This window comes from Anopheles moucheti, chromosome 3 (genome assembly GCF_943734755.1).
Source record: "Anopheles moucheti chromosome 3, idAnoMoucSN_F20_07, whole genome shotgun sequence".
NCBI classification, from domain to species: Eukaryota; Metazoa; Arthropoda; class Insecta; order Diptera; family Culicidae; genus Anopheles; species Anopheles moucheti.
The window spans coordinates 54,138,982-54,153,958 of record NC_069141.1 but is presented as its reverse complement, the minus strand read 5'-3'; the positions used below and the strand labels follow the sequence as shown (position 1 = coordinate 54,153,958).

The 14,977-nt window shown below is 43.4% G+C and overlaps 1 protein-coding gene across 6 annotated transcripts in view; it reads right to left on the bottom strand.

The window, feature by feature from the left end:
• The window catches only part of LOC128302606 (RNA-binding protein Musashi homolog Rbp6), a 684,518-nt gene that overhangs the window by 365,859 nt on the left and 303,682 nt on the right, over positions 1–14,977 (bottom strand). For all 6 annotated transcript variants that reach the window (XM_053039462.1, XM_053039466.1, XM_053039463.1 and 3 more), the window contains one exon: positions 10,774–10,815. In XM_053039462.1, the coding sequence (XP_052895422.1) occupies positions 10,774–10,815 (42 nt within the window). The remainder of the gene's footprint in view (positions 1–10,773; positions 10,816–14,977) is intronic.

Below are 14,977 nucleotides of genomic sequence, written 5' to 3'. Positions count from 1 at the left end.
CGAAACAATGCACTCGGGCACGGACGGCCCGGTGTTATCTTTATTTAATCTGTACACATCCGTATGGTGAATTCTTGGACACAGGCAAGTAATTTATGCCTGGTAAGACAAAATGTTATCGCCCCATTCCACCCGGCCCGTTTGGCCGTAGAAGAAAAACGAAAGCAACCCTGCAACCAAAGCTGATGGTGTGTTAAATTGAAAGCCCGAAAATTAAATTCTCCGTCGTTCAAAATAAAGCTGCCTACCGGTGAGCGAGCCACTTTCTTGCTGGACATTCGTTTTCATCATCATCATCAGCAGTAGCAGGAGCAGGCGCAGGAAGCTTAAAGCAATGGGAACTATTTTTACCAATAGAACTTATATTTCTCTGGAACATTCCCACTCTCGATATCCTCGAATGCGAGTGTGATTCTTCGTGCCCGTGCTGTCTCGATGGCTTATGGGATATTAATTAATTCTAGTGAATGAATGTAGAACCACTTCCGGGGTAAATTCTGCCTTCTTTAAGAGAAGTGTGAGAAGTGAAAAACAAAACGTAGGAAGGTGTAGAATTAATACCATTTCAATGGAGCTTGGTTGTAAATTTAGGCTGAGTTGACACCCTTCTAGGCAACAATAATACATCATCCGACCGATCGATAGATTCGAACTGCCCTTTTTATTCAAGATAGAAGTAACCTTCAAACAAGGCGAATGGGAAGAAATTTCCGTATCGATTAGTAGGACATGGTAGGACCTTAAAACAGTACCTTGAAGACCGAGTGCTTACAGGGCTCATTCAATGATTACGTAACGAAAAAATTGTCAATTTTCGACCCGAGCGAGCGATTTTGGAACATTTTTCAATCCATACAGCTACGATTGTGGATACGATATTTTTTAAACAATTTTTGTTTTCAGGCTGTCCGTATCTTTCATCAATATAATTTGTATCACTGGCATGTACCAAGTTAACTAAAACAAGGCTGGATAGGTTCTGAATAAAGATATCAATTACCGGAAGACGCTAAGTATACAAGTCTTCAGCACCACAGATCCCAAACGAAGGATTCATTCGCTAAACGTCCACTGAAAAAAGCTTAAGAAGCTCGTTTGGGAGTTTACATTACATAGTACCATGACGAATCGACTTACATAAGCCTGTAAGACATGGACTTTGTCCAAAACTGATGAAACCCTCTTAGAAGATGCTCAGAAGGTTTTTTGGCCCCGTATGTGTGGAAGGACACTGGAGCCGCTATAATGATGAGCTTTATGAGTTGTACGGCGAATCTACCGTCCTTACAGCAGATTAGACCAGCCCGGGCCCCGTTGGGCTGGTCATGTCATGAGAATGACACCGGACGACCCTGTCCAAAAAGCCGGTTTAGGTAGTCCTCATGGACAGACGAGGCTTGGTAGGCCCAAATTAAGTTAGAGGCATGCCGTTGATGAGTCCAACAGACAGATCGGGATGATGGGCGCTTGTCCTAAGGTGGTTTAGAGGACTCCTGCAGCAGGTCAAGACCAGGAAGGGCCGGAAAACTCAAAACCCGAACCCATTGTTATTATTTAACACTCAGTTGAACATAATTAATTTAGAATGTCAATAGAATAATTGCATTTGGTTAGGAAAAAAAACGGTTAAATTGAATTGATAAGCATCGTAACATTCAGCACCATTAAAATAAACTATTTTAGCTGGTATGCTTACCGATCGTGATGCAGCACGTTATAGTTGTTGAAAGTTGATCAGTGTATCGTGAATGTGATGTAAATGATATTAAATAATGAACTGCTGTATGATGCTAACTGAAATTCTTTGAGATAGAGGAAATCTTTGATGCATCACGTGGCAATATTTTTTATAATTTTGAACAATAATTTGGATATATGTCAGCAGATTTTAAAATGTTTGCTGCATTTGCTTAAACGCAAGAGGAATCTGAGACTATTAAGAGTTCTTTAAGCTCAATACTGGTTTTACGAGTCGACGATGCTCGTTATGTGACAATGGATGCAAACTAGATTCACTACTACACACAGGAATCCAAAATCACCATCTGAGTGGACACCAGAAGTCATCAGTGAGTGGATATCAGAAGATACCAAGAGACTCGACCTTTAAACAAACGACAAGTAGATAGATAACATGGAATTTGTATACAAATCCCTAAAATAAGTTAATTTTTCATACAAAGACTATGAAGCAGGAAACTAAGTATAATCTTATTATATGTTACTTAACAAAAAGTTAAACCCCCCTTCCCCAATATGTAACAAATTGTAACGCTGGTACTGACCCCCTCCCCCCCTATCAGCGTTACGTAATAATTGAATGAGACCTTACAGCACTGCATACATTCGACAACATGCAGCGAGCGCGCTGTTAAAGTTCGGAAATGGATGGTTCCGTACGTTACGCACCTTGGAAAATTAAAACCGGCACCTTGTAAGTCAGCCAAGTCAGAGCTCTACCGGTGCAACGGCTACCACATCCGCACTAGAAATCAGTTGAAGCGGTTTCCAAGATATGTTGGCCGATGTTGGAGATGTTGGGGAAGTAAGAAAGGAAGTAGTAACACAACCCACACCCTTTCCGTTCGTGGTCGTTATGTCAGTACGCCAAGACCTAGCCGGGGCCAATGGCGCCACTCTTAACCAAACAATCGAGCAGATGCTGAGAGCGTTCGGTTCCCCCGGTTGCGACTTCCGTTCTAGCACACCAGTGTCGAATGTTTACCAGAAACAAACACTTCCCGTCCGAATGCCAAACGCAGCCACGTCGATGGCACAGTACTAAAGTAGCATAATTTGGCCCCACTAGACTACCACACTGCAGCATTCCCAGTCTTCCTCTCCTCATGTCCGCTTGGGCGAGTTCGCCACCGAACATAAACTTCGGGGCCATTTCTCTGCCCCTGCAAGAGCTACAACGCACGCCACAGTGCGCCGGCTAGTTTCAGTTTGCCTCCTTGCCTCTTGCCACGCCTGGCAACCGTAAACGCTGGATGATTATAGGTGTATTGTTAATAAATTATCATATTATTTATTTATAATACAACCCCCAGACTAGGAAACTACACGCCCGAGAAACGAAAACTAATAGCACTTTCATCATTGTCTTGCCGGCGTCGTGCCGGGAAGGCTTCCCAGGTTGGCAAAAAGGCTTCGCTTGCTTAGGCATTCACCGGCGCACGGTTCGCTCGGAGATGGATAGTGCCCTAGCCACATGAACCCTCGGCACATCCGGCAAAACGTCTTCTGCCTATTCCCACCCCATCCACACCACCCACTGGCGGCCAGTGAATCCGTTCCCGTGGTCGTTTGGCGAATCGTGGCTCCCGGTGGCTTCGGATTTGCGCTTTGGCACACACACACACACGCTGGGGAGTTTCCATGGCCGTGCGTCTTCCAAAACACCCCGGAAAATCCTTCCACACAAAAACATAACCTTTCGGACGGGGGTAGAAAAGTGGAGGCCGATTCGGAGAAAAACCGTGCTCACTAATACCGACCGTCCCTGGGTTTTCGCCCCTTCGCCCCATTCGCAGAAAGAAAAGCGATCACTGACACCATGAGCAAAAGGGGAATCAGCCACGGGAAAGCGGAGCGCACAAAACCAATAAGAGATATGATAAATGGAATTAGCATCCACAAGCACAATCCGCAAACGGCAGTGTGAGACACACAGACACACACCCCAAGGCGGAGCCGGGCGGAAGAGCACAATCCGGAAGAAGCGTGGGGAAACAAAACATATTTGCATTAATATTTCAGCGTGGCCCACTATTACTCATCTCCTTTTCCAATACACGAGAAGCCGTTGGATGTTGAAGTTGCTGCTGTTGTAGTTGCTGAGAGCTGATGCTCAAGTTTTTGGGCAAGTGTCGTCGTTGGAAGATGTTGTTTTTTCTAGTATCTATATTGTTGAAATGCGTGCTCTGCGACTAAGTGGATGTTGATTATCAATGTTTTTTTGCGAGTACGTAAATTGTAACATGTTGAAGTTTTAGCTTTAAGTAGCTGGAGCTGTACCTGGAAGAGGTAGTATCTCATGAAAACTTCCTCTACTAAAACTCATTTACTCATATTTCTATTCTGAATGAGCAAAACTCAATCCTTTTCAATTCTCCCAAAAACCCAAAATACATAACCCACGCTACCTCCAACTCGCCAAGAACCACTCGATACTAACAAGCATCCACTTACACTGGGCGTGGAGGATTGCTATCCACCTCAACGGTACACCGAACCCGAACTCAAAACGATGGAAAATTATTAATCAATTGATATATTTTTCGCCCAAAACAAATTCCATCGATCGAAGGCCGTGGTCGAATCTGCTTTACTTCCTCCCAGAGAGCCGTTTCACCGTTTTCCGTTCTGCATGGCCACCAATTTGCTCGACCTCGATACCGTGTGTTTTCCAGCCCGTTCCCGATCGGTTGTGTATTCTTCGCGTCAACCTATAACCGACACGACTTCTACTTCGGTCCTTTTTTTTTTGGGACCGTTTTGTTCTCGTTCTCGTGAGAGACAAGCTTGAGAATGCGATCAGTGGTGAGGATAAAAAATCATCCCACAAACCCACACATACTTGAGATGTGTTCTCTGTTTCTGACAGGACAAGATTCCTTCCCAAGCGCGGCAGAACAAAACCGAGCACCGGTCCTACGGTGGGGCAAAAATGGTTAATAAATTGTTACCAATAACCGTAACCGGTCGTCGGTCCGTGGGTTTTCCACCGATACGAGCCACCACTCCATGGACCGCAATGGCTTCCTTTCGGCAAAATTTCCCTCCGGCATCGTGATAAGAATAACCCGACACCCAGCGATGGGGATCATCCGAGCGGTTAGTGGAAATCGACGAAACCGAGAACTTGGAAAACAATTGTGGATTGGTCGATGTTTCGGAATGATATATTATCCTTCGATTTCTTCTGGTTCTGTCGGTTCTGGGACGACCATCCGGCAGTCGTAGGCTCGGTTGGATGATTTCTCATGTGCGCATCTTTGGTGCCTGGTGCCCTACGCGTTGTAGGTACAGCGAGAATGGAGGGGTTATGTTTTTTTTTTGTTATTGCGAATCCTTGTGCTGGCAGAAAAGCATGGAAACGTTTCCAGGTGGTTGCACATCTTCGAATGCCTGTTTGATTCGATCTCCAAATGTGTGTTTCCCCGAACAACGGGCTGTCCCCATATTGGACACTGGTATCATGCAAGGACATTCCCGTTTGTTTGACAGGTATTTCAAGTGTCATTACGATTTTCAAGTGTTTATGGGTTCGAACGGACAAAAAAAGTCGTGGAGAATTTGCTGTTACGAAAGCGAGCTTCACCAGCCCGCTCTTATTAGCCCGGTAGGCTCGGGGTGTCCTAACATGTTGTCCATTCTTCTACGGGTGAACCATCATTATAAGCGTTCGGTTTTCCCATTAAGGGTTGCTTGTTAGCGCGGTTGCCTGCGACGATGCTCTGTATAATGGACAGTTGTCATTTGTGATGCTCGATGAGTGATCGACGACCTGGTAGCGTCTCGTACAGGGTCGATGCAGGGAGTGCAGGGTGGACATTAATTAAGGGGCGGAAAAGAGCTAGCAAAATAGCAAAAATAACTAGAGACAACAAAAAAAAACACTCATCGCCGCACACAGATACTGACCGCGTATCGCGTGGATAACACTAACATATATTTCTGGTTGATGATGAATGATAAGTGGTAACGGTGACACGGAAGCGGATGAAAGGGACGAACAACAACAAAAAAAAAACCCCCCAGGACACGTGCACCACTCGATGACTTTCATAATGCAAAACGCGGTATCAGAAATGAAGATATCACATCGGATAGGTGTGCGTGTGCGATATTCCCGGCCGCAGGAGTGGTAAAAATACTTTCTCACCTCACACCCATTTAAGTGTTTTTTTTTTCTCTTCTTCCTTTAGCTACTTATGCCTAACCCCCCCCCCCCCCCCCATGCTGCTCTAATCTAAGAGCCAACGAAGGCCAAAAAGGAAAGTTAAAACATTAATTAATTTGTCAATCTTTATTACCGGTGTGTGCGCGCGGTAGTAATTAAAATTAATGACCAACTTCATGCTGGAAGTTGCGGCAATGGGAGATAGATAGTTTTTTTATATTTTCATGTGTGTGTGTGTGTATTATGTTTTGTATGCCTGATGCTTGATGACTTCTTTTACCTGAAGGTGGTGTGGATTGCAATGTAGGGAAATAACGCACAACAAAACAAACAAAAGCACAGTGACAAGGATTATCATCAACGGGTGATGTCATGACAGTGACGAACTTTCGAGGATGGGTCAATTAAGCCTTGAGAAACGGAAACAAGCGATAAGAGATTCCTTTAGAATTACAGAAAAGGGTTTAACAGGTATTGGGTAATTGTTGAATATTAAATAATAACTAATTAACATAGTGTGGGATTATAGTGAAATATAGCTGTACGAAAAATGTTAAATGGGTGCCTGCTATAATTTTTTATAGCAAACAGCAGTCGAAGGACACGTGGAACCAATAAAGAATTCATTCCTACAATACAACAAGTTGATTAAGACACATATATAAAAGGAAAATGATAGAAATGTTTATAAAAAATAGTTTTTTATGGTTTTTGTTCACCAAAACAAAATATAAACACTCACATATTTTATGTACAGTACGAGTCACCGTTCTCCAAAACCTTTGCAATTCAGTTATTCCAAGCAACAATTTGTTTCACAATGTGAATCATCCGCAGACGGTGCTAAGCCACAGCATATTCCTCATCGTCTACTGCCTGCCTAGAAATGTTACCAATTATATTGCAATTCAATAACGTACGCTAAATTAAGCAACGATTCCCCAATTGCCAGCCCACCAGCCCGACGGAGACGGTCCGCACTCGTACGTGTACTCAAAACTTAATTCAACGTGCATCTCCACCCCAACGGAGATGATGGAAATGATACCATACTCTCCATTTGCATCGATTCGATGCTTCCAGTGTGCATCCATTCGTGAGGGAAGAGATACTTCTTCATCTAAAGAACTCCAGCGTGTTTGCACGCATCCACCCACCAGCCACACTACCGCACGGATCGTCACCACGGATCGTTTGGGTGAAAATCGTAGGTGGAATCGAAATCTTTACTCATCTATCTCCGTTTCACACAAAACCGTGTCTGCTTCGGTACCTCGAGCGCCAGCCATCACCAAAACCCGACCCGGTGGGTACCAGCATCGAAACGCAAATTCATTGAATTAGATAAATTTATTCATACTTGAAAACATTCGAAAAGAGAGAAAAAACCATTCAATCCTCGTTTCGCACGTCTCGGCCCGGAATCGGAAGGATAAAAACCTGGTGCCGATAAACCCCCCCGATCCGACGAGCAAACCCCCCCCCCCTCCCCCCCTTGATGGGGGTTGGCACTCCGTTTGGTTGGTTACTGTTTGATCACGCCACGTGAGGGAGACGGTCGGTTTGGGAGGTCGTGGGACGCGCACCATGATAGCGGATCAAACGACCGCTTCAGAATGAATCGGAACACCCCGTAGGGGGGAGGGGTGGTGGTGGTGAGTCAAAGAAGATGCCGCTGCCAGGCAAAGGCCCCCCGGGTGACCGGGTGGCAACTTCCGACAAAGCATCGGCATTCGGTGCCGAGCAATGATTTATGATGGCAGAGATCAGAAGTTTGGAGGTTCTTGCCGCTCCATCCCACCACCGACGGTTGAATGGGGGGGGGGGGGGGTTTACTCCGATCGATCAAAACGGAGAAATACTCGGTTTAGCGAATTCGAGGTTGCTCAGTAAGCGAGCGTGCCAAACTGAGCCGGTCAGAGTGTGAACTGCTTTTGGGGCGAAATTCAGACAGTACTAATGGTGTGCATGTCTGAAGGGAGTTTCGGGAAAATGCTACTGATCACTAGTGCAAAATTGTCGTAGGTGTAAATATAGGCCAAAGGTGTAAAAAAGAGAAAAATGACGGCTATTTGAAATATATTGACAATTAACAAGACCCTTGCCGTCAGAAAAGGAGTTAATGAGAATTTTTCAAATATTAAGTATACGTATTTGTTGCAAAGTTTCAGATATTCTCAGTAAATCTTTAACAGCCTCGTTTATAATCAGAGACGTTCAAAATTTATTACTGGTCTTTTCTCGATTGCAACAGGAATAGGACGCGATCCTCGAAATGCAGTCCTTTTTATTGCATTGCTGGTGGCGCCCTCTCCCGTCATTTGTTTTAAGCTCCGATCCTCCAGATGGGCAGGTTGTGTAAAAAACATTGACACGTACTGTGAATTAATCGTTTTAACGAACCCACGAAGCAACATTTCGGCAAATCATAAACCTTATCGTTGCTTTTGTATGTCCAATAGCATCGAATGCTATTTTCCTTCACACTGATGGTGTATTAAATCTCTACCATTCACTAAACCTCCACCAAAATTATGCTGCAAAGCATTGAAGTGTAAATTTGTCCACTTTGCTGCTTTATATCACTCTCGGAGTAAGTGAATAAACTTGACCCCCTCACTCGGGCCGCTTTTTTACTTGGCCACCTTCCCGAAACGCGATACGCTACAACTTCCAGCTTCAGGGGCTGGAACGCGGTACGCGCGAATTCTAACCATCGCCCTTGTGGAGGGAACCACGAAGAAATAGGGTTCGTGTCACAGCCGCTTAACGCCGCCTGCCTTGAAGCTCTTTCGATGTTCGAGAAAAAAAAACCGTTCTAAAACCCATCAAAAGCACCATTACCATCGGACCTTGTCACCATCATCATCATCGCAGAGGCGAGGGTGCAAGCGAAAATTTGTACCGTGTATGTATGCGCAAAATAACTACACTTTCAATACGCTTCAAACAGGCCTCGGAGGTTGAAGGCCATCGTTTCGGTGCGCGTTGCCTTCGCGTTGTCCCCCCCGGAAGGCATCCACAGCTCGATTGTTGATGAGAGAAGTAATCGTGTCCTTGATGTCCCTCGTCACCAAGGCTGAAGTTGTGCACAAGAGCGTGCACTTGAATTCGCGTGAGCAGATTTTCCCTCCCGAGGGCAATACACGCTTTCTTTCTGCTGCTGTGACATGCTGGGTGTGTGTTTTTTTTTTCTCTCCACTTGCTTTCTTTCGTGTCGTGCTATCTTTTCACCCGCAAGGAAAAGAGTGATCCAAAATTGATCCCCCGCCGCGTAGAATATGATGGAAAGCATGGTGCGGCAACAAGAAATCAGTTCGTTGTTTGTGGACGTAAAGGAAGGAAAAACACGCTTCCGAAAGGCCATTCTCGTCTCCGTGTGGCTGGTCAGTCAGATCCCTTGAGGCAGGAAGGCGAACCGAAGCGGGAACGATCTCAAAACCGAGTATGTAAAGTTGAAAGTCTTGTTCAAAGTTAAGTTTTTCCTTGGGACCCACCAGCGTCCGTGTCACGCTGGTATGTTGCTAAAGTTGTTTGGCCCACTCCCGTCAACTTATTTGTGTATGCTGGTTATTTCTTTTTTTCCATGCTCTCCATGCAACAAATTTGTAACCTTCACTTGCTCTGCCTTTCAATTCTTATCCAATCCCGATGATGCAACTTAGATGGGCAGTTCTAATAGGGGAGATCCCCTATTTTTGGGGTTGGAAAGATCTTGTGTTTGTAAAAAGTTTCTTTCTTCGCTTTTCACCGGAGTGAGCACCACCACCACGTCTGATATGGTGCCATCCGAGATGGAAAAATTGTAAAGCAAGCAAACCCGAATACTTTCTGCCAGTGACAACGCAAGCCCTGCGGCAAAAGGGCTAGCAACAAGACAGAGACAGAGAGAGATGGCCGTGCAGAATGACACGATCGTTGGAGTACGGTAAAGAACGGGAATGAAAAAAGTCTGTGCTGAGCGTTGCTGAAAGGAAAAAGGTTGATTGAGAGCAAATGTTCGACATGCCAAGTGTTCGAGTGACACTTTTCGTCATTTTGGGACACACTCACATTTTGCATGATGTTAACAACCAGCGCAGGAGAGTAAGTGGCCATCGGGAAAATTAGCTTCATAAGCGAAATTCTATCCATGACGGTGGTTGGACCATTAGGGGACTTTTGTTATACCGCCTCATTGTGTTTTGAAATTGTTCGCTAATAATGTCTTCTAATTTGGTGTATGGCTGGTTTTTTTTTTATAAATAAACATGTTACTTGAGCGATAGAGATTACATTGTTTTATTGTTTCAACAAAAATAATAAAACTAATGCGGAAACAGGAATTCAATGTTAAAGTATTGAGGTCTTTAAAAACTTCAATTTAGTTTAAAAGAATTTTTTCGTATCTCACAACTAATTCTTACAATTAATAAGAAATATTGATCCGTTGTTATTTAAATGAAAAGCAGTTCAATTTGAATTACTTCTAACAACAGTATTATCTTCGTATCATTATCGTAATTCTATAATTAATAAACAACTATTCCCATATAATTTTAACGAATTTGTTTTCGTCGTTAAAAAAATAGGTTTCAATAACACCCATCAGTAAAAATATTTTTAAATAATAAAGAAGAAATATAAGAACAATCAAAATTTTCGTCCAGTAATATATGTGTTAAAATGTTGCATCTGCCTTTTGGAATAACTTATTCTTCCGGAAAGCACCGGAAAACAATTTGTTGGAGCGAAATAAATAAACCGGCCGGGAGGAAAACACATTTCCACAATGTACATTAGACTTTCCCTCGTTCTTTCTCTTTCTCTCCGCATCTCTTTATTGCAGGTTAGTGAAAACATTGCCGTTCCCCAATGCTACTTACCTTTGGATGTGCCCTCCTTGGAAATGCTACTTTGGGATCAATCTGCAAGAAGAAAGGAAACGGAAAAATACAAGAATGATATTGGTATTCGCATCAGCCGGAGTGGGATAACATTAGGCAAGAAAAAAAACCCCCGATGGACGACGAGCGGCGATGGTCCACATAAAGCACCGAATGGGAAGTGAAATCATTTAAATGAGCTGATTTTCATGCAAATGCACGAATATTCTTCATTCGCCACTTCTATTCGCACCGTTCCGCCCCGGGTGTGCACAAGCGCCCGTGCAAAAGGATGGCGAACGGAAAGTGTTCGCCTTACAATGGAGGTGAAGCGAAAAGAATAAAGGCACCGCAAAGCATGGCCACAAAAACCCACTTCTTGTTCGCTATTCCGTGCGTGTGCATCTGATGGGAAAGTGATGAAATGAATAATATGTAAAAACGATAGTATGAACCCTTACGTTTCGAGTTCGCCTAATGAAACGTTTCACACGAGCTGCGGTGAATTCTTTTGGCTTGGAATATCTTTTATTCAGTTTTTTTTTACCAGGAGCATATCAGATGAATATGTTAGAGCAGTTATATGTCCGCCGGTTTCCATTTTTGCAGGATTTCATATGAAAAACTAGTTTCATTTTTGTAAACGTTTGATTGGAAAAAAGAAATCTTTGAAAAGAAGGATTTCAGATATCTAAATTATTTAAATTACCATACAATGATTGCGTTTATTAATCAATCAGCCGTTTTTTTCCTATCCTTTTCAAGCCAATCCACATTAAAGATGCTCCAGTATTGTTTTGAGGCCGAATAAATGTGACTTCTTTTATGAGACACCCTTCACTCCTACAACGACTCAATCAACCCTTGGGATTGTTTAGAACTTTTCGATGCTTGAAATAAAAGTCGCATAAAAATCTTCTCCAACCAGCTCGAACCGCTACGGCCGGGGACGTTATATTCCAGCTGCTTTCGAACATACGGCCCCCACAAAACACAATCCACCCCCAACAAAAAAAAAACCCTCCAAAAATCTATCGGGAACGGCACATCGGTTCCTTCGACCCGGCCACGGACAACACACCGTTCGTGAGGTAAATCTTATAAATACTTCAAACAAAAACCTCTCACTCACGGTGCGCTCGGTTCGATTAAAAATGTATATCCGGTGAGCCGGTAAACGATTTACATACAAAAAACACGAGAAATTTACATATTCAAAGCCTACAGCGGACAGGGAAGCAAATGTGTCTGTGCCGTACGCAAAGCAAACACACCGTACTATTTCAGTATCCGCATCGGCATCCCTTCAGATGCAAATTTCATCGAACCGACCTTAGCGGGGTTTCGAAGATGCGCACGTGTGTCTATTTGTGTAGCTGTGTGGTTTCACCTTTAACCGAGGGAAGACATCCATCAACCGTTCCATTCCATCCCACCTGGTAGGTGATTGAAAGTACATAAAAGAAAAGGAAAATGCCCAACCAATATACAGGGGCAAAGCGGCAGTAAACGGGAGCTTAACGGTCACACGCTTGATTAAAGAGTCAGCAGCGAGATCTCCGGAGAGAAGCATTGCGAAAGGATAATTTGTCTCGAGTTGAGATGTTTTATTGGAACGCTAAATTCACAACAAAAAAAAAACAAAATTGAATCCGATCCGTGAAAGAAGAAGGAACGGATTTAATGTCACATTGACTTTTATGAGGTATTTTTTCTATTTGCTGCAGGGTTTCTAGTCGATATTCTGGAAATATATTTCCAGTAAAAAAATGTAATCTCTGTACCATTGATGGCTTAAATTTTTCGTTCAAAATAGATCGACTCAGGCAAAAAAGCTTGATACATAAACCGATTAACCGAATGAATAATAATTTCATGTAGTATTTTCTGTTAAACAACATCTATAAATATTTAATGCGATACTCTCTGATTTCTTGCGCATTAAATAAAAGAACACGTGATTTTGCCTGTGGTTGATGTCGCTGTGCGTCCACTCTTTTTTATTTCTATCTGTCACTGAACTGTCAAATTTTTGCTTGACTGACAGTTTCGTTATGTTTACGTTTATATTACTAGTTGCTGGAGTTTAATCGCTACATATATTTTTTCTTTTTTTTTTTTTTTGTTTCGTTAGAACGGCCTGGCCGTATCGACTTATTTTACCACGTAGCCGGATAGTCAGTCCTTGCTACGGGGGATTGGTCCGGATGGGATTTTGGTCCGGGCCGTTCGTGTGAAGACCGGCTCCGCTACCATCATGCCACCGGGCCGCCCCACATATATTTTTTCTAATTTGTCTCAAATTGCACGAGTAGTTCTACGCTTTGAAAGTACATACAAGAAACAGTACATAAATAAAATTCAATATAGAAAACTAAGTTGGCACCCGAAATAAAGTAAGTTAAATAGTTAATAGTTAAAACTTTACAGTCAATTAGTACATTTTTTTTGTAATTTAAACGAACTTTTATAACTGATGTTTTAAAAGCAACTTATTTGAACCTCGTAAAAAATCTAAAAAAAGTAAAAATCTTCGAATAGTTAGTTTTGGCTACCCTACCGGACCACGCCAAAATTTAAACAATTAGCAACAAAAAATCTATTAACTTTAACTGCCCCTAAAACACCTCAACTGTATTTAGTTTGTTTTATTAAAAGAATGAACAAGATTTACTTGTTCTAAGTGCTGATTATTATTAGCTTACTAGTATAACAAATGTACTGTGTAACACAGTTAGAATCAGCTTAAAAACCTTGCATAACATCCATCGCTGACGTCATACACGGTCCCCTTTAGCTGCACTTAACCATTCATATCCACCGGGGCACGTGTTCCGTAAAGTCAGCATTTTTTGGCTATTTTGCAAATAATAAAACAAGATTTCTGTGTACATTGCTGTCGAAGGTTCCATCCCAGTGCTAGTGGCAACAGCCAAAAACCCACCCACCCAACACTGCTATAATATGGAACCCTGTCCTTGCTGGTCCTTGCAACCCAAGCAGAAGAACCCAAGACACCCGGAGAGTGAAATTAAAATGAATAATAAAAAATATTGTCCTCCCAGGAGATGATTTAACAAGAATTATGTTTGCTCGAAGTCAGCACACAAACACACACAGACACACACACACAGATTCATGCGCGTTACACGGCATGTGGCCATCAAAAATGTGTCCGGCTCCATCGCGTCGGCAGAGGTAGGGTTTTTTTGTTCGGCTCCACACTGGGACCGGTGCAGCACTGAGATCGGAGGGCCGGGAACACAAATCGTAAGATAAACATGTGGGTGACATAACACGCTTCGCACCATTTACGAATTCGTCCCGACCCGAGTCTAAAAGGCGGGAGGAAGTCTGCTAAACAAGCCAACCCAATCGGTGAGCGGTTCTTTATGATTGTCGGACTAAGCGGAGCCCACTTTAGCATCCAACAACAAACGCTGGAGTAAGGAAAAGCAACAACGGAAAAAACACAGCAAAATACAAGCAGAAAACAAAAGATGCTGCCATAGAGAAACGCTCTCGGTTCTCTAAACTCCGGATACGTAATCCGAACGCAGGGGGAGAGGCGCGGTCGGAATATAAAAGGACCCCGCGTTTTGTTTCCTTCGGCTCGGGATGCCTCCAGTGTGCGGCACAAAAAAGGGGAGCTTATTTATTTTCCATCAGCCTGTTGTTCTCGGGATTTAGCAGCTTTAGAAAAACGCGTGCATGAACGCCACGCTGCAAAAAACCGGACCCAGTAGACAACGGCCGGCCGGAAAGTCTCAAGATTAGTGGAGGGATGCCTAAAAGCACCCTGTCAACGACCGACGTGAAGATGTCCTCGCGAATTTCCATTTGATAGTCGAAAAGCGGCCCATATAACGATAAAGAACCAAACAAAAAAAAACAAACCGCCATTGATGGACAAAACGGCTAAGGAGCAATAAAACAAAAATCGCCGACACGCACACGCGCACGATATAAACTGTAAACTGGGCACCGCAAATAAAGCAATCGTTAACGGTAGCATTTGGCCGTTACGGAATACAACTACGAAAAAGAAGATGCAAAGGCGCATCCTTCCCTCGTTACTTTGCTCCTGCCATTGCCGGCACAAGCACGCACGCAAGCCTATTCCGTGGATTATATTATAGAAAGTCGACCCGGTCCGGAAAGAATAGAATGGTCAAACAACGGTCCCCCAACCGCGGTGCTCCCA